The 21,198-nt window shown below is 40.5% G+C and overlaps 1 protein-coding gene and 1 long non-coding RNA gene across 3 annotated transcripts in view; both read left to right on the forward strand.

Moving 5' to 3' along the window:
- LOC122786588 (DENN domain-containing protein 3-like) overlaps positions 1 to 3,164 on the forward strand; it is a 49,468-nt gene extending 46,304 nt beyond the window's left edge. For both annotated transcript variants that reach the window (XM_044052993.1, XM_044052994.1), the window contains exons 27-30: positions 179 to 251; positions 349 to 467; positions 585 to 722; positions 1,277 to 3,164. In XM_044052993.1, the coding sequence (XP_043908928.1) occupies positions 179 to 251; positions 349 to 467; positions 585 to 722; positions 1,277 to 1,471 (525 nt within the window). In that variant the 3' untranslated portion in view covers positions 1,472 to 3,164. The remainder of the gene's footprint in view (positions 1 to 178; positions 252 to 348; positions 468 to 584; positions 723 to 1,276) is intronic.
- A 1,608-nt stretch (positions 3,165 to 4,772) lies between these two features.
- On the forward strand, positions 4,773 to 21,187 carry LOC122786301. The gene is made up of 3 exons (XR_006362429.1): positions 4,773 to 4,909; positions 6,322 to 6,402; positions 20,959 to 21,187. It is a non-coding gene; the product is annotated as an uncharacterized LOC122786301 (long non-coding RNA).
- Positions 21,188 to 21,198: the final 11 nt, after the last annotated feature.

Genomic DNA, 21,198 nt, shown 5'->3' on the forward strand with positions numbered 1-21,198 from the left:
CATTCTCTACTCTACCTCTTATACTCCTCTGTAAAGTTGAAGCAACACTAAGCACAAAGAATTTCATTATACTGAATAAACCCTCATGAAAGCCTCATTGACTCCCCTCTCCTCTCACTTATAACATTCTTAGCTCTGTTTTGCATAAATGTTGTCATTTCTCTCTTAAACCACTCAGGTGAAGAGGCACTTCCGTCTGTCCTGTGATCGTCTGCTGTCTGTCCACAGCTGGAGCAGCACGCTGTGGTGCAGTGAGTTTCACACATTTGCATGAATAACTCATGTTGTTCATGTTGTTCAAAGCTGTGAACTGAGTAGCAATAACTGAATGACGTCTGTGTCCACCAGGTTCCAGGGACAGTGTCATGGAGGTTTGGAGGAACGGTTCTCTGAAACATCGTCTCAATCTGCCAGAGCAGCAGAAAGGATCCACAGCTACATTCAGCTCCATACTGCTGTTACCTGAGGTGTTTGTTTCTACTTCTCTGTCACTGTCTTTTTACTCAGTGATTCAGTTATTCTACTGTATACTTAAGTAAAATATTTACTGTGTGTTTGTGTGTGTGTGTGTGTGTGTGTTCCAGAGGGAGGAGCTGTGGAGCGCGTGCATAGACTCAGGAGAAGTGTGTATTTGGCATATGAAAGACCATACCAAACCGTTCCACCGTGTGACGCTGCAGGACTGCACTGGATGTTACTGCATGATTAAAGTGAAAAATCAGGTTATTACACAGCGCCCCTGCATACAGACACAGAACATACATTTAAAGCTCCAGTTTGAAACTTCTGGTAAGTCTTCTCCTTTCCATGATACACTTCTTGCACGACTTGGCTCTACTCTACTCATGTGGGTGCCGTGACGTTGTTTTATACACAACACAAACACACAAACTAGTGTTTTTTTCGGTGTAACTGACTCCATCTGACACAGTCACTGAACTGAAATACGGCTGAACAGGTTGCGATTCGGCTCATAATCGGTGGCTTTCAGCAGTGCTGTCGCTAGACTCCTCTGATTAGATTTTAGAGTAGATTTGATTCCTAAATGTTGGAGATTAACTAGGGTTTACTAATTAATCTCACATTATGAAATTCATTCATTTAGATTAATCGCAATTAAAAGTTTGCTTTTCTTCTAATGACTGAATGAATGAGTCTTTAATGAGATACACTACACTTTTAAATACACAAGTCACCTATAATGCATTAAAATATTGGTATTGACATGAAGTAAAACCTCACTATCTGACCTCCTCTTTTTAATTTGGCTCTCCAGGTGTGGGTTGGCGGTGTTGGCCGCAGCTCTGCCAAAGGAAAGATTTACATCCTGGACACTGAGCGCCACCAGGTGATGAAGGAGCTTCACGGCCACTGTGACAAGGTGACGGCGCTCTGCTCGGCAGAGGATCGCTACGTCCTCAGCGGAGCTGGCAAACATGATGGAAAGATCGCCATCTGGAAGGTGGAGTAGACGCGTACATCGACAGGAGGAGGAGAAAAAGTAACTTTTCCTCGTTGTCATGTGACTTGTCAAAGAAACTCCAATTCACAACCTCGACCTGCCACTGCGTCACAGAGATATGAAGGAATCACATGTCAGTCGTATCCATTTAGTACTAACATGTTAGGAATATGAAGACTGAAAAAGAAAAGTTATTGACTTTACTGAAGGCTGTTGTACATTTTTCTTATTTATATCACAGGTATAGCATACATCCTGTTACTGTGCACCTTGTTATGATCACACGAGTATTCTGTGGGAACACTGTGTGACTGAGCCTCGCCTCCCACTGTGTATGCGAGGTGAATTCTTCAGCTCGAAATACCTTGAAAATAAAACTTGCGTCAGTGGAGAGTCCACAGACGCAGAGGGAGGTCCCCCCTCAAGAGCTTATTTTGATGGAAGTTATCCTTTAAATTGAAAACATACAGAGGGAGTGTGATGGGAAACACTGTGAAAGCAGATACAAATGTTGACATGTGATGCGCGGTGAAGCGTGTTTCAGAGAAACACCACAAAGTCCGGCAGTATCTGGAATTTTTCAACAGTTAAAAACCCACACTAACCTGACATTACCTTTCAACAGTGCTTCCATTTTTCTTCTCCATTTAGTATTTTTTTATAGTGTTTTGAACCAATTGCCTGTGCAAAGGAAGGATTTTTTTTTATGATTGCTATTAAACTGAAAGGATGTGATGATCTGAACATTCTGAACACAACACGTCCAAGTCAGTGGCTGTAATAAAGAATGTCATTATTTATCACACAAGCCATAAAATGCCCCTAACATAATGTTCTGTATCTATTTATAATCTGTAATTACAGTGTTAGTGTTTTGTATATTATCAAAGTGAAATTAGGCAGAGTGGTTTTAACAGATTCTGCACATACAGTATATAAAAACATGTTACAGCGTTATAGCGTTGGAAAGAATGTGTGAATATGTGTTATTTACATTTAATCACACCATCGCCAGTGGGATCTAAAACAATACTCACATATTTACAGTGTCTGAGTATGTATTTCTGTGCAATCACTCTTTTTTTTTTCCACTTCAGTTATTTTTTTTCTATGCATGTTTTGTAAACATGCACAATATATTGTTTTAAGGTCTTTTAAGAACCAGTTTCAACCAACAGTGAAGAAATTCAATACATTATTTAAAGTAAGTCTTGGGTTTGTCTTGATTTTCTGCCGGATTAAGTTTCAAATGACTTTCTAGTGAGATTATTCAAACTTATACATCTCACAAAATAGAAAAATATGCAATAAACCTTTTTTAATTTACATAATCCATCTTTTGAATCACAGTATTTGTACTGTATGACTATAAAAATTGTTGTGCACTTCTTTGAGTTCACCAAAAGGGGGCATCATTTGATAATTGTTACTTTTAGTAGAAGACAGACAATCATAATATCATTGTAAGAAGTCTGTATTGAACTACAGTAATATTCATAAAGAAAACACCTTTTTTTTAGAACAGAATGAACAAGTTCCATTTTATTTTCCTGGTGACGTGCAGCAGTTGAAGATGTTTTAGGTCTTCATTAGTTTCCTCTAATACACTATTTTTTTCAATTTCTGGAAGTGATAGATTTAAGGGGGTAAATATAATTGTTTTTTATGCTACTGCTTAAAAATACAGTGTCAAAACCAACAATTTGGGTATATTCTCAATCTTTTTGACCTCTCCTTTTCTCTTACATGGTCTGGTCTTATATATGACATATAATATTCATTAACAGCAGGTTGAAAACTGAAGAAAATGGTGATTTTTTTTTGGAAATGATTTTCACACATTGCGATAGAAATGCACATACAATTCATTTACACTTCATTCTTAATATCATGCACCATGCCATGTCTAAAATCACTTAAATCAAACCCCCCAATTTTGATGCTCAGTATGAACTTCAGCAGGTTGATGTCCATGCCCATGTGCCTAAATGCCATGTAATTGGCTGATTAAATGTTTATATTAAATAAATGAGGCTGTACAAGTGGCTGTATGTCAAGCAGAATCAGAACAAGAATATCTTTGAAAACCTGTGTATGTGTGTGTGTGTAATAATGCACTGATGACTCAGCACTGGTTGATTGTCAGCTGTCGACTAACAATCACTGGTTTGTTTAATGAGCAGTTGAACAGGTGTACCTAACAATACAAGTGTGTGTGTGGGTGAGTGTATTTGTTACCTCTTTAGGACCTTATCTGGCATAAACACTGACCTTGTCAGGAGTCAGGACCAATAGTCCTCATGGAGACTAATCCTGGTCCTAATGAGGCAGAACCTCATTTCTAAGTTTAGGATTTAAATTGCGGTCAGGTTAAGGTTAGGGTTAGACATTAACTCGTTATGGTTAGGGTCATTGCTTTGTTTAGGCTGTATAAATAAATGGAAGTCAATGCAGTGTCCTAAAAAGAATAGCTTTGTGTAAAATGATCAGAGGTGTTGTTAATCTTGATGCAGTACAGCAAGCAAACCTATGCAATTCCTTTGCTCAGACAGTCAGGTACACACGCACAGATAGAAAGACAAGGGAATGACACCGAAATTATGACAGCCCCGTGGAATTAACAATGAAAAATGTTTTGGGATGAGTGTACATCTTCACTAAATAGTACCTGGGGAAATTGTAGGCTAAAAGTATGCAACAGTGTGTGTTTATGTAGGCTACTGCACCTTATTTTATTTTTTGTGCGCATATATCCTCTGGTATGTCATGTGCCTCCACATATCGTATAAATAATCATGGTGGGCTGCCATGGGCAAAAATGTCAGGACCATTTCTTGCTCCCAGCTCAGTCCTGACCTGTTTTCATCATTCACCTGTCCTCATTGTTCACCTGTCCTCATAATCCACCTGTCAAAGTTGCTGGGGCATGTATTATTATTATTTTTTAAATTAAGGCCAACATTTTTTTACTCAGTAATGGATGTAAACAGTACAGAAGTACACACAAAAAAATACTCAATTACAGTAACACAAGTAAATGTAATTCATTACTTGCCACCTCTGAAAATGATTGAAATGTACCTTTAATTTGATGTTGGGGCCCCCAGGACCATTTTGCCTGTCCCCCCAAACTCCCTTCAAACGCCCCTGATCACAATGGTGTACTTGGGTGAACGTCCCCTTTAAATTAAGAAGAAGAAAAAAAAAAAGCCTCTCTGCTTGTTTTGTATACCACCGCCAAGACCCCGCCCAGTTATGCAAATGAGCCGTGTCGTCGGCGGAAGGCAGCGCTACGTCTCCTCTTCCGACACATATTCCTTTAAGGGCATATTTAAAGCCCTGGCTTCAGTCGCAGGAGCAGCGGAGAACCGATGCAGCTGAAGCTGCCGCGGAGCCCAGCGACAGCGGAAAAACACACGTAGAAGGCGGCTGACACGACCCGGTGAGGTGAGCTCCGTGTGCGGCTGATACACCGGCTAGCACTGGGCAGGGATACGGAACATTTTGTCGCCGCTGTTGTTGCGGAATAATAGTAGAGCGGCATCAGCAGCACCAGCATCTCAGGTTGCTGCTTCTGCAGAGAGATGGGGGGGAGGAGGAGGAGGAGGAGGAAGCGTTTACAGTAGTTTGAGTAGGCCTGTGACAAAAACAAAAACAAAAAGAAGACAGAGGCTGCTGCTGCAGGCAGCCCGGGACAGAGTAGGGTTATAATTAGGCTGCTCTGATCATACAGTGTTTATAATTAGCTGTTCTGAAAGGTGTCAAACGCTTAGTTATAAACAGAAGAGGGTCGCAGTTGAGGACATCAGTGCTATAGAATAATCCTTTATGCTCATTTGCTTGACGTTTTTAACACGGAGCACATATTTTAATGCAATAAGTCACCTGTGACTGTGGAAACAATTTAAACAATACACATGAAACAAACAGAAACAGGTGCAGGGTTGTTTTTCTTGTCAGCTTGGTTTGACAATTAGAAACAAAGAATATATGGTCAGTGTCATTGTCTGTAATCTACTTTTTAACTATGTTTCCAATAGAAAGGGCTTATGGTGCTTTATTTAGGGGCTTTGGATGTCATTGTTGTAAATGTTTGACTTGAACATAAACAAAGAAATAAGGCACTTATCATAATTGTCTGGTTTAAAGCAAAATTAAGTGAATATTGGTTTGATTACAGCCTCTTATAATACTTATCATTGGCATTTTAGATGGGCAGTTAAACTCAAAAATAACAGGTAATTAAGATGTCAAGTCAACATCAGAGCTTATCCACCTGTTTGCCGTCATAAAAACCCCCTCATAGATTTGCTATTGTCAAGACCATGATATTATGTTAAAATGTTGAAAACATATTAATGTAAACAAATGTCCATTAGATTCATGCCATTAAAGGATGAGTTCACACAATGCTGAATAAGACAGCTCCACATTTCTCAGAATTGCAGTGTTTAGATCTAATGTCGCCCGGTGACATTCACACATCATACACAATAATATTTAATGTCAAGACAGACCGAGGCAACCCGGTCGTTAAGCACTTTGATTGGATGAAGACGTCTCGTCTCCACCTGCTCTTGCATGTGTGATGTGTTGACATTGACAGAACCTGTTTTCAGATGAAGGAAGCAGCATACAAATAATGCTGTATCATTACAAACACCAAAGGTTACACACTGTAGCTTTAAGTGAGCTCCGGTAGCTTGGCATCTGTTGATTTATTCTTATGCTTGTGCATCACAAGCGCATTAGAGCGCATGTGCTGTATTGATTGTACATGTATGAAAAGATTTACTGCATGAGTGTCAGTGTGCGTGCACTGCCCTAATTTGCTGGATCTTGTGTGTATGTATGTTTAGGTACATCTTCAGGGCTGAAATTGCTGCCTGGACCAAAAATCAACGTCTCAGTGACATTTATGAAGCTTTTAAGGCCTTTTGGTGAGTCTGAAATATGCACACACACACATGCACACACCAACAGGGTCGCACTTGTTTTGTGTTACTCATGCTCATCCCTGCATTTTAAAGTCTTTCATGTGTATGTTATTATGCTGTGTGGTGTAGTAAATCTGCAGAAAAACATAACAAATATTCCGCAGAGATGCGAATGGACAACATATGTTCACTCGCTAAAGTGTCAGTTGTGCTGAAAACCACCACCTTTACTGGCAGAACAACAGTAAATTGATGTGCAGTATGTGGTTTCAGTGTGAACTGATCACGGTCTTTGACCTGACGGGATCAGCAGTCATGCACATGCACAAGTGCAAGCGCGTCTTCCTCAAAAATGTTTTTTTCTGTCTTGCATCACAGTGTGTGTCTTTTACAGACTGCGATGCAATTCATTGCTCACTGCACACAGGAGAGCGGCTGGCTCAGCTGAAGTGAAAGAAACTGACTTCCTCTTGATGAAATGTTAGCTGACTATCCACCGCTGCTGAGTCAGCAGTGTGTTATTACCCACACACGAGAATCACATGCAGACAGTCACATGAACACACACACACACACACAATCATGCACATAGACGTACATTTGCACATAATATTATGTCAACTTGGCAAACACCCCATACATAAACATGTATAAGGGATGAGTGAGGACAAGCTAGAGGTTTTGAACTGAAATAAATCATTTTTGTCAGGGATATCAACTTCAAGAAGGGGTTTTAAAGGTTGGATTGTGGCCCAAATACTGAAAAAACATATTCTGTCACCCACCAAGGCCAGTTGAATTTAAAGTTCTAGATCGATCTTACTATTTTGCTGTAGACTGCTGTTGTGTACTGCAATGTAAGCCAACACTCTTTGCTGTGAATCCAGAACTGTTTAGTTAGCAGTTTCCATATCACACAACAAAAACCTTTGAGGTTCCTCAAAATAACAAGGTGTCTTCCTGCAGGACAAGAGGTTTAGATGCTCATCACGTATCCTCTGTTATCGATGTTCTCTTAGTGTCTACGGAAGTAAAGTGAAAACTAGAACAAAACTAATTTCTTTTTCTAGAGTTGGATAAACATGCTATCATGCTAATAATTGTACAATTGGTGTCTTCAAACAGGGTTGAAATGTGTCCATCTGAATCGTATTATCACACAATTTGTGCACATTTTCTATCATTGTGACATTTTTGCTGCTGTCGAGCCCACCACGGTGTGTTTTTCTCTCAGTGAATGCTATCATGCTAAGCTAATCTATTGTAATTTTAACTGGGTTAGGGTTTGGATTTGTTAAATTTGTCTAAAATTTCCAAACTGTTGTTTTTTTCCCCCTTAAATCCTTGCATTATGTCAGTCAAAATAATAATTGTCCAGAAATAACTGCCATCTCTGTTGCCAAGCAATGATGTTTTCTCAACGTAGTCATCTGAATGCAAAGCCTGATGTGTTCATAACTTTACATGTCATAAACACAAGTTTGTGAGTTCAGCTTCCATGAAACTACATCTGTTAGCCCATTAGCTTAGCATCACAGATACGTTTCAAAACATGCTAGCACACACAGCTAGCCTGGCTCTCATTTCCGCTCTATGTGCTAAGCTATGCTAACCACTTGCTAGTTGCAGCTTCATAGTAAATGTAACGACATGAAATCTTCTTATCGTACTCTCCGAAAGAAATCAGCTGAGAGACAGCTTTTTAAAATTCTAATTATTGACACAACAGGCACATTGAAATGTGATTGGCACGGCTTTTCACAAGGCTGGTGGTTTGTTGATTTCTATGTGGGCAAAAACTACTCCATTACTTGATTTTGGCTGGTGGTTGCGCAAAGTTATCGTCTCTGAGTCTTTTTTTCACATAGTGGAAAACAGAATAAAAGGCCCAAGATACCAAGGGGAAGAAAAGAAAGTTAATTAAAATAGTGATTCATCTGCAGTCTAATATATTTATGCTGACATGTATCTGCAGGCTAGTGCCTGTGTTTCAACGTTGTGTGTGGAGACTATCAGCAACACTGCATGCATGGCTGGTTGTTTTCTAGGGGTGGAGGACTGTTATCAAAGTCAATATCAGAAGGCTGGACTGTATTTAGCCCTGGCTTTCAGTTAGAGGGCACAAACAGACACATACAAATGCACTTGACAACAAGAGGGAATGCCACACACACACACACACACACACAACACATTTTCTAAGAATGGAAACTTTCCCCTTTTGTTTGCTTGAGATCTGTCCTCGTCTGTCTTTCTTTATTAGTTTCTTTCCATTGTCTTTATCTTCCTCCCATATTATAGTTTTCATTTTTACTCCTCTTGAATATGAATTGTTTTCCAGGTGGTTAAACTCAACTGAGAAGCCCTTGAAATTGTTCAGAAAAGACTACATTTCAACAATTAAGTTTTTTTAAAACAATCTGAGAGTATCAGCCAAAACAAATAGTAGTAGTTTCCGTCAACCCTAAAATGGAGTCTCTGCTGTTTAGAAAACAGCTGGGCAAACTTAAGTTAAACTCACAAAGCAGGTCATTTCAAAACATGTGAATATTTTAACCATCGACTGGAGCAAGAAAAGTAGTTTCAGTTTTCCCAGTGTTTTGTTGCTATTTTTACTCTCAGAGGTCACCTGTGGTCGCAGTTCTATAAATAGAAATCCACTACGCCTAAATCAGGCTTTTACCCTCCTCTGCCTGTGTTTCACCTGGTGTTTTTAAGAAAGAGTTGCTGGTGTTAAATCCTGTGCCAAGATCTGCTCAAAGAAAGTGTGAAGAATGTCTGATCTGGACCGAAGTGCAAATGCAGCAAAGCCAGCATGAGTCAGAGCCACAAAACACAATGTAAACACATCTTCAGAAGAATATTTAAGCCTATAATCTTGCTCAGTTGTGAATTTTCCAGTCTTGTGAACGATTCTATTGTTCATTCTGGACCTCTTAAAACATTTAGTGCAGTAAGGGGTAAAATGTATAGACATTTCTCAATGACGTTTCTGGACAGCTGCTGAAATCTTTCCCTGTGCAGTTTGATTTATGCACCAAATGTTTGGTGAAGGTTTAATTCTTGTCTTTGGCTCGGACTTGGACAGCATGACAAGCTTGAGCTAATAACTCTGAAATGTGCTTGTGGTTAATTTTAATGTCCCCATGAGTGAGCTGTGTCCTGATGAAGCAAATGCACTTTGAGCCAAATGTTGAGCAGACACAGTTCAGCACCACCTCATTTACTTTGCCAAAGTTTGTTTCAAAGTCATCGTATACCGCAGTTTTAAATCAGATCCAACTTCACTTCTAGTCTACGGCATCTTTTTGGGTTTTCGACCAAGTCACTGTGCCAATCTTTCTGACTCACACTGGAGAGAAAATGTCCCCAGACAAAACTGAAGCCGTGCCCTGACAATAATCCACCAGAGAGCTGATGAGTTAATCGAGCCAGTAATGACAGGCAGCAAGTCATATTCACTTTGTTTAGGTGTTTGTGTGTTATGGGTGACAACACACCCAGGTCACACCTCTTTCTCTCTTCAATTCCATCTTCTGTTTCATCAGCAACACACATTCTCTTAATAATCTGAAAAATAAAAGCGACAAGGAAGGTGAAATCCTGTCACTGATGTGAAAGATTGGTCCACAAAAGCATTTAACTTAACACTTCAAACACTGACAAATTCCATGTTATTATTTATTAATAATTTATTATGTTTTGAAACATGCCTCATTCAGAGACTGCTTAAGTTAAGGAGAAGTATAGTTGCACAGCTTGCATCTATTTGATGGAGGCAGTTTAACCAGTTGATACATTTTAAGAGATCATGGTCCCTGCTTGCCCTTCCCCCGCCCCGTGTTTTCACCTTAACTCTAAAGAAGGGACACAACCTGTATGTTTTGTCCCTAAAAAGTGGTGTTTAATCGTATTTCTGTTTTTGTGAGGACAGTTATCGACTCAAAGCATTATCGGCCTTATCTGACTTCTGAACCACCAAACAGGTCCTTAAACAGCGCTTTGGAGGTGTGTCAGAAAGTACGACCTAATCAAAATATCCTCCTTTCATACAGTCTGGTCGTCAAACTGGTTCTCACAAAGACACACATACATGTGTGTGCTGGGACACACCTGAATCTCTCTCGGTGTTTTGCAGTAGACTTTAATTTGTCATGTAATGGTTGTTTATTCTTCGGGTCTACACAATTCAAGTCTGCCCTCAACACATTCAGTTTAATTTCACAGCAAAACCATCACATTTTCACATTTGAGAAATTGCAAATGATGCCGAAGAATGACTTGGCGATTCGCTGTTCATCAAAGTAGTTGCTGGGTCATTTTTGCAGATCTTAACCAGTTGATGCTTAACCCTATTCTTAACCTAACCACAATTCAAATCTTAGCACTAAATTAAACTGTTTTTTCAGAAAGGAGTTTCTCATTAGAACCAGGTTTTGGTCTCCACGTGGACTACTGGTCCCGACAAGATCAGTGTTTATGCCAGAAAAAGGTCCTAAAGTGGTAACAAATACACACACAAACACAGAATGTCTGGCTGTGTGCCAGTAATGCCATTAACACTGTTAGTAATGCTGCACTCAAAGTAATGGACACATGCGCACACACACACACACACACACACACTTGTTCACTTTTGAGCTGTTTTTCCAGCAGCTATAGAATAAAGAGGATTTAACTTAGAGAGGCATTTTTCAAAATAAAAGCCAGCTCATCACATCATCAGCAGGTTGACCTTTGACATTACTTACTTTATTGTACAACATGTGCTGTATCACACAAAAATCTTATATAACCAGATTAGTGTTATAGTGTCTCGTTTGCTCAAAGAGGCACCTTGCGATGTTTGTCTGCCTTTCACGTTCTGTCTCTGTGTTTGTCTCGTTCTGTGGCTGTGCAGTTTTTATAGAGCTCATGTTTGGTCAGGCCCAGCCAGAGCTACAGGTTTTTCATTGTGACGTAACAAATATACAAGAAAATGTGACCGCTCATGATATTTGGAAATAAAAACGTTCCGCCAAATAGCTGAATCAGCTCTGCATGTTTGTGCATCCCAGTCATTGATTTGTAATTTGATAATTGTTTTGTTTTTGTACTCCATGTGCCTGTTAGCGTGTTTTGATTGCAGACTCCGAGGTTGTAGATTCTAGTCAGTCGAGGCGTTTCTGTCAGTTCCAGCTCATTTGTTGCTCATCCAGTCACTGAGATGACAGTGTCTCACCCCGCTTCAGGTTCACAACACAGCACACACAGCTGTTTGTCGATTGTTGCTGATGGTTGTGGAAATCATATGAGGAAAATTGTGAATGAATGAATGAATGAAGTGTATTAATGTAGCTAGTGCAGTTCTTTTTTACACTGCACATAGATCAGTCTTTATACTGTAGACATAACAACAACAGTGATCCAGCAGCCCGTGTTATTTCAAAGAGGCTGGGAGTTGTTTTTTATTTTGAAGAGAGTGTTTCAGGTTTGATGAGAGAGTTTGACACACGTGATTTGGACACAAGCCAAAATAAATTTGCTCCGTCTGCCAGTCTTCACTCTCACCCTGGCGTCTCTGAGAAACGACATGTGAAGAGAGAAGGAAGAAAGCCTGACTTTAATGAATTTCTAAAACGTTATGGCTTTTTATTTATTAGCTGTCCGACAGGAAATGGAAAAAAAAGCACGTTGTTCAGCTGCAGCTCGAGCAGTTTTACATGTAATTATAACAGGTATTGGCACAGTGTTGTAGGGCAGATGACGACTATTTGACTTTATTGTGTTTTTTTGTAGGTCCTTGCAAGAGAAGTGCAGGGCAGTTTGATGTATGGTGTGTGTGTATGAGGAGGCTGGTGCGTGTGTGCGCGGTGGAATATTCCATGCATGCATGATCAGGATCACCATCTTTATTCTGATGGCAGCAAAACAACGACAGCTACTATATATCCACACACACACACACACAGGCGCACACAACTAGACAGATGGTGAGATACATAATATAGAGCCATATCACATTGTCACACACTCTTCTTTTCTGTGGTTGTTGCATCTTCTTGTTTGCAGTGCAGCTCGCTTTTGGTTTAAGGCCTCAGTGTAGGGGTTGGTTACCCACACATACACAGCCCTGATGTTGGGCCCCATGAGGTCAGAAAGACAGGATGCAAGTGGGGAGTGCAGTAATGTGATGTTGGGTAGGGGGTACTGTAGTCAGAGGGGGGGCACAGATGGGGTCTTAGGTGGCAAGTTTGAGTTCTGTGTGTGTGTGCGGTTATGTGGACAGAGTTACACACGTCAAGCAACGTGACTCCGGTGTAGAAGTAGGCCAAGGCTGCTGTCAGCAGCTTGTCAAAACCTCAGTATCTTGCTGTAGGCAGTCAGACCTGCAGAAGTGAACACAGTTTTTTTACCCGAGGGGTCTCAGATAATCATTTATGACTAAAAACAAACATTCCTCTGAGTCATTGCTGTGCAGAAAGATGCTTCTATATATCCTTCATTGACACTGACTGTCTAGACTGCTGCCCTTATTAAAATAGCAAAACAACAACAGTGTCTTTTGAATTGTATACTTTGCAGTGTTTTGATAAAACTCTGGCACCTGTGCCCATCAGTGCATCAGTGGGTGTGTTGGTCTTAAAATGAGGTGTGGTCAGGTGCATTGTTGGCCATTCACTAACAGACCACTCTTAAGTCAGTGACACAGTACTTTTAAACGGCGCGTTTGATGCACCTACATTGGCAGGTTCACAATACACATATAACTCCTTCAAAACACAGAGAAACTGCAGAACATTTCAGTTCCAGAAAATTGTTTTGATCAGATTAGTGCTTTTTGAATTAGTTTATTTGATTCATCCCTGTTTTATCCAGATAGACTGACATGTTTTGACTGATTATTGATCTGAAACCATATTATTACACAACATGCCCTGTTTTGCACTTCCCGACCTTCAACTAACGTGGATACTCACTAGCAGCAACTTAATGCTAGTCTCAATATTCTAGAAAGTCTCTTGAAATTATAAAACTCTTCATATAGAATCTTGCAATTTATAACTCTGAACTCATAATGTTGACCGTATTAAATACTGGTTCATGTTGTTTGTTCAAGTCGTGTCCCTTATTTGTTATTTGTTTTAGTGATGTAAGATTCTGTTATTATCAGATGTAGAAGGATAAATATTATCCAGTTTAATAACTGTTTTTAAGTAGTAAACTGCTACTGGTACCTGATACTTATGATTGTAATCAGAAGTATACATGATGGAACTGAAGTGATTTAGCACGCAAACTCTTTAAAAAAAAACATGTTGATTTTAATGTACTCAACACATTTAGTTGTGTACACATGGTTATGGTGACCTTCTGAAGTTCAAACTGAGCATCAAAAATGGTGACGTAAGTGACTTTAAATGTGACATGGTTGTTGTTAACAGATATTATTTCAGAAATACTGTTGATCTACTAGGATTTTCCGTCACAACCATCTCTAGGATTTACGAAGAATTATTCAAAAAAAAAAGAAGTGAAAATGTCCAAGTAAGCGACCGTCCCCTGGAGGAAAATGCCTTGTTAATGTCACATGATCAGACTGGTTTGAAATGAAAGGCAGCAGTAAGTCAAATAACCACCCATGACAACCAGTGTATGCAGACAAATATGTGTCACTGTGGCCAGTGAGTGAAGGGAAACAGTGATATGTGGACAACATACTGTCTTGTTTAACTGGTTGGAGCTATTTTATTTATTTATAATGTTGACTTTCTGTTGGAATCCAAATATGTCCTACAAACGAATATACAGTGTGGGGCCATTTTCAGGGTGATGAAACACATCAGTGTGAGTCGAGTATGTACATTATGTATCTGTAGAGAGTACACATATTATGTGAATAGGAGGGTATATTACGTCATATTCATACCCTGCCCAGATAGTGATAAAGCCCGGTGTTATGAGTAAGGGATTTGTCATTGACACTGGTGCACGTTGATACACATGTGCCCCCCTGGACTCACTGCACTGCAGCAGCAATGCACCATGATGCACATGTCCAGTCCCTTCAACCACCCACTTCTCCCCCCTCTCTCTGATTCTTATGTCTGGGAATATTGTCGTTTTCCATGGGAATTTTATCCACTGTGTGGGAATATCAGGCAGCCTGTGTGTGTGTGTGGGTGTGTGTGTGTTTGTGTTTAAAAAGAGAGAAAAGACTGTACGACTCTCTGTAGTCAATATCTCAGTGTAAGACAGATAAAGTCCCAGAAGGGTGTAAAAAAAACCTCAACATCTGTCAGGGACACTGAGCTGAATTTTCTCTCTCTCTGTCTATACTGTATACACGTGCAAGTATTCAGTCCGTACTGCACATAATGTGAAGTAAAAATGCACAAAAACATAGATCAAGAAGAAAAGAGAGTGGTTTCGGCAGTAGCAACCGCATGCAAAAGCATTACAAGTAAAGCATTCATGGCATATAATGCACTGTAAGCTCACATACAAGTATGCTGTATATACACGCACAATACCAGACATTGTAAAGACAGAGAATAAGGCACAGTATGACACACTTTGAACATAAATACTCGAATCATGTGTAAATCCTGTTACATTTGGGATCAGACTGAACTGAAATTATCCTCCTCTTCTCTCTTCCAGTGGCCATGAATTAAGTCAGATCACTGTAGTTTCTCTCCTTCATTTCTGCTCCTGGGGTTAATTAGTATCTGCTCTACCTGATTTTGAGGCGGTCAAGTCCATATCTGCTTAATCTAAAGCAAATAAAGCACCAAAGTAAACCAGTGTTTTTCTCCGTCTTTCTTATGCACAGACACAACATAAACATGTAGGTCATAAACACATAGGTCCCATCAGAATGTGAACTTGATCCTAAGGTCTTCAGCCCTGTGATCCCTATCCTCTGCTATGTGGGTCATTGCTTTGTCGAGTTTCATGTAAGCAGTGATGAAAAAACGTCCTAAAAGAACAGTCTTACATATACTTAGTGTATATATCTCTCTGAATATACATTTGACTTAAGCATCTACCTAATCATATAGACTACACTACAGGTCTGCTCTAAGTCTATATAAGACATATTCCCATAACGGATATCGTGCAAAGAAAACTCACAAATGCTGCATTTCCACCAAGTTTGACACCAGCAGTTATGGTCACACAGTGGAGCACGTAGAGGAGGGCCGGATCACATCCCGGTGTGGGTCTTTCTGGCTGGAGTTTGTATGTTCTGCCCACATGTAAATTGGACACTGTAAATTGACCATAGGTCATAGGTGAGTGTGTGAGTGACGGACTGGCGACCTGTCCCTAAAGGTCGAAACTGGACACTCTGAAGTACATTGATTGGTCCACAGTGAACAGTCACTTCCAGGCAATAACGGCAAGGGAATGGGACCAAAACACCAACCAAACACCACAAAATGATGCATTAGAGAGGATTCAAGGCTGTTTGTGTTTCTCCTTTAACAAGTAATGTCAGCACACAGCAGCGGTCACAGCCTTTTTTTTTGGGTGAATTTATTGGTTTGTTACACTGAGTCACGCAATTATTGCCGCTGATGTAGCTTGCCATCTGGCCTACACACACACACCCTAGTGGTGGAAATGCAAAGCCAGATCAAGGGTTACTCTTCCACAGTGCACCATGGTGAGCTGAACTGCATTGTGCTGATCAGTGTAAATGCAGCTGATCTCCACAAATGTATGTATGTATGTATGTGTATGTGTCAGACTGAACTGATAAGTGGCCTTGACTGTTGATGTTGAGTGCACAGAATGGAAATTGCTCCCAGCAGGAGGTTGTAACATCTGATTTTCTGCCCCTGAAGTGAATATATCTGCTTTATCTTTGGTTTCCATGTGGAGGCATTTCCTTTGATTGACAGATATATGTGACAGCAGACTTTATGCTCTGTGGTTGCCACAGGCTCACCAATCTTTTGTCTCGACCCCTGAGGCCAAACTGAGGTGTCTTGGCTTTGAAGAACTGACAAGATGGCGGTGAACTAAAACCACCCTCCTGATTATCTATACTTTGCTCTGCAGAGATGAGTCATGTCGCCTCTCTCAGGGCAGCGTAAGCGCATCCAGGACAAGTTATGTGCCTCTCCCTGCTTATTTGCACGTTGATGGCATGTTGTGTACACGATCAGACTCGCAGCAGGAGCTAGACCGTCTGTGTCCCCACCTGCGTGAACATGTGAAAGAAGGAGAACATAGAGTGAGAGAGACTGAGCTTCTGAGGTGGTGTTACTGATAATCTGGTCTGTCGCACAAGAATAAACACTCACTAAAATAGACCTGGGTGATGTGTTAGCAGATCCAGGAAGTGCGTTTGTGAGTGTGCGTGATGTTTTGCAAATCACAGGAGACACCCGACTTGTGATTTGTTACCTTGAACTTTTATAAGCATCTCCTCGGCGTCTGTCCTGCCATTGTTTTTCCTCTCATCTTCTGTGTCTCTCTGTCCGAGAGGAGACGTTTTCAGTGCTGTTTGATAGTCTTTCCTTTTGTGTGTTTTTGTTGGTCGAGTTATGCCAGAACTTGCTTTTGAAACTCTTTTGAGTGTGTGCCCCGAGGAAGAACTCATTAACTTGTAGTGAACACTGGAATTGTTTTTCCATTTTCAACATTTTTTTGTGAATTTCTAAAATACAAATGTGTCATTTCTGTCGTCAGGCAGTAACGAAAGGTCGGGTTTGATGATATAGGTAAGCAGCGTGGGATCATGGGAATTCTTGTCTTGTTTGGTTCTCCGTGTGTTTACATTTGATAGCAGAAAGTACGCCAAACAGCAATGAGTAGTCATGATCCACCCACCCATTGTTTAATGCTTTATCCTCCACTTGAGGGTTGCTGGTGCCAATCCCAGCTGACATGGTGCAAAAGGTGGGGTACACCCTGGACAGGTCACCAGTCCATCATAGGGCCACATAGGGTCACATTTAAAGTGAATTAAATAAACAAAAGGAAGTTCTATCAGTCTGGTACCTTGAATAGAACTATGGATTATTATGGATTTAAAGAATGTTGGTCATGTTTTGGCTGATAAAAGTATAGTCTTGTCTTTCTTAGATGTTTTAATTATATCCATCCATTCATCTTCTACCACTTTATCCTCCACATGAGGGTCGCAGGGGGAGCTGTGCCAATCTCAGCTGACATAGGGCAATAGGCGGGGACACACTCTGGACAGTTCTCCAGTCCATCACAGTGCCACATAGAGACAGACAAACATTCACTCTCACATTCACATCTAATTGCATGTTTTTGGACTGTGGGAGGAAGCTGGAGAACCCGGAGGAAACCCACACACACACAGGGAGATCATGCAAACGCCGTGCAGAAAGACCCTTGTTCCGAACCGGGTCACAAACCGAGGTCTTCTTGCTGCGAAGGCAAGAGTGCTAACCACTACACCAACCACGCGGCCCTACTTATTATATCTTTAAGAAATAATACAGAGACCACGAGTGGCAATATCCAGGGACAAATTCAATTTGGTGCGTATCTCGTTAACGATCTAGATTTTATTGTTGTCGGAGGTTTGTCCTATTGCAGCACTTTCCAGGTTTAGTTATCTCCAGTCATGTGAAAATAAAAAAAATAAGTGTCCTCTTAACCTTCCTGCATCCTAATTCCATTCTTTTGTGTTTTTGTCTGTTTGTCCGCTCCACTCACTTCTCTGCTTCAGCTCCGTCCTCTCCGTCTTTTCCATACCTGTCCTCGCTCATGTGAGTGTGTGCGCCTTGTTTATGTTGTCACCCAGAAACAGCCGAGGTGTAACTCTGTACGAGCAAACGGAGGAGCTCACGTTACAGATGCACACACTTGCGTGAACACACCGAAACAATGGCACAGCTGACTGATGCTGCATATGCACTGAGCAAACATCAGATAGCATTCAACACTGTGTGTGTGTTATGTAGGACATACACTCAGCTGAGAGAATAAGGTGTGCAGATGGATGGCAGCACCCTCTCTTTCTTTTCTTTTTTAAAAAAAACGATGTTTGTTCACGTTGACATTATCTACATGTAACCCAGAAACATTTGCATGACTCGGCACACAAACTGTTACACCAGAATACAAACGACTTAAAATTGATGCCTTGATGCTTATACTTAACAGGCTAATTTCCGTGGAGAATCAATAAATCTTCATGGTTACAAAAGGTTTCAAATGTATTTAGCTTCTGTTTTCTGTCACTGTGAACCCTGGCAGGGTTCATGTCTTTGTTCTTCTGTCTTATTGATTTCTTTAGTCTTTTAATTTTCACATCAATGAGCCATGTGGGAGGGTCAATGACCTCTAAAGCTCAAAATGCTTCATGTTTAATTAAAATGATCTAAATTAATCACCAAACAATAGCAACGTCTTTGATTTCAGCTTCTTAAATGTGTATTTCCTGGTTTCTATTGGTCCTCTCTTACAGTAATCTGTATTTCTGGAAACATGTAAGACATTTTTTTCCGGTGAGGGGAAAAGAATTGACCAGATGGTAAAAAAAAAAGATTGAATGAATCCATAATGAATGTCTATTAAATAATATAAGATGGGAGTGGAGATGGGAAACTTCCTTCCTTGACTAAAGGTCAGTAAGGTTCATGCACCAGGACATTAGATTAGATTTGCAAGATTTAGGTGAGGCAAATCGTGTGATGTTTTTCAAGTTTGCTTGTTTTCAAAGGGGTGGGACTCTTAAATGCAATAAACAAAAGCCTTCGGTATACATATTGTCACGCAAAGTTACTTTAGCGCTGCCCTGCCTGACCTGACCTACAGAGTTCATCTTTGAACATCAAAAGGTTTCACACGACACAGCAGAAACCAAATATTTAACAAGTGAAGGTGAAAAGCTTCTGTGATAAATAGTTTAAATAGAGACTGATGAATGTGCTTGTGCGTGACAGAAATTCTTATTTGACAGAGCAATTTCCACCAAATGGCATTAAAACCCATGATTGTAGGTCTAACATGTCAGTGACACTAGTCTCAAGGGTCAGGAGAGAAGCTCCTCTACTCTACTCATGAGTGAAGGCTGTTGTCAGTGAATAAATTACTCCCCTTCCCCACCTAACCTGTTTATAGGGTGAATGTTAATGTAAATACTGGACAGGAAATTTGCCAAAGAATGTCACTGACAGCAGCTTTAAACTGTCCTCAAATAACTCATCAGTGAAAGATCGATTCATTGACTTAAGTGTGTTTTTGTCTTGTAGGAATCTCATCACAATTTCAGGAAAACGTAAACTTTAATAAGTTTGTCAATCCACAGCTGGTTAAAGTAGAGTTTACAATGAGTTTAAGTTCAGTTAAGTTTGTTTGGTATTTGTATTCCCTGAGGGAAAACCAAAGATTTAGAGTAAACACTTTGAATTTCATTATTTTGATGATTTGGCCCGTCGTTTTCCCTCCATACTATTCTCTGTGCTGTTTGTTAACCATTAAGATTAAAATATGTGTACGATATGAAAATGCATCACTATAACTAAGACCATGCTTGCAGTGTCTCCACCCTGCTTGGACGTCCCCATGATTGCCAAACAAACACATCCAAACATGTTGTTGTTGCTGCTGCTGCTGCAGTGTATGCTGTGACACACCCGTCTGTGGTTGTTCTCTGATTTTCTAAAGTTAGAGGATGAGTACTTGTGTGTGTGTGTGTGGCTGTTATGTAATCTGCTGCAGTGTGTGTGTGTGAGGTCAGGTGTAGGGGGCCTGCATGTGTGTATCTTGCATGTTAATGCAGAAACATGAGATACAGAGAATGTAGAGGAGAAATGAAAGGAGCAATCGTTCTTATTCTCAGCCTTTTCCACCTGTTCAACCCCTACATCCTTCCTATCTTCCTCCCATCCTCTCTCATTTTGTTTTCCACTTCACTTTCCTCCTAAGAGGCTTGATGAGGGGTAATAATTCTAGTTATAAAGTGTGCGTGTGTGTGTGTGTGTGTGTCTTTAACATAACCAAGCATTCGTGTGTGTGCTGTTGGCTGTGACGAAATGTGGCGACTCCACGGCTTATATTCCAGCGGGTGGCTCTGCTCAAAGTCACACACTTTGAAATTTAACTCTGTGGGAAATCGTATCAAACATCCACACAGTCTGTTTTACGCTCTCTCTCTCTTTCGGCCTTCACTGCTTACACACAGGACTCTCCCTTTTTCTCTCTTTTTCAGTCATCATATCTCTCATTTCCTCTCATCACACACAAGCCCCTCTGTTTGAAACAGTCTGAATGTGAGAATGTTTCACATTGCATGCTTTGATTTTTTTTTGTTTCAGTTGCAATATATTTTGAAGCTTCAGTTCAGTGTTTAAGGTATTTATTTAATAAAAAAAAAATGTTTCTAACATGTATGTAGAGGTAGACTCATTAATACACCTCATATGTCCATATTGACATACCTGAGGGACTGGCTTGACAGGAAAAATAGGTCAACATAATGTTTTTAAAGTTAAATTCCTGTGACTCATGACTGTTCTTCTTTTTTCTCCTTCCCTCCTTTCAACTCACCCCTCCTCTCGACCCGTGCGACGTCGGCATTGACAGATTAATCAGCCAATCGATGGGGATTTTCAGAGGAGCTCCGCCCACCGCCGCTGCCTGCTCTCCTCCCCCCGCAACCCGCACCCCCGCCCGCTCCACTGTCCAGCCCTCCATACACAAAATGACTCTGGAACTCACTGAATGGTCTTCTATATGGATTTTTACTGCCTCTAATAGACAGTAAGGAAAGAGGGAGAAACCTCAATGACAAAAAAGACAAAAAAGCCATAAACGCACACACAC

Source organism: Solea senegalensis, linkage group LG20 (genome assembly GCF_019176455.1).
Source record: "Solea senegalensis isolate Sse05_10M linkage group LG20, IFAPA_SoseM_1, whole genome shotgun sequence".
Classification (NCBI taxonomy): domain Eukaryota; kingdom Metazoa; phylum Chordata; class Actinopteri; order Pleuronectiformes; family Soleidae; genus Solea; species Solea senegalensis.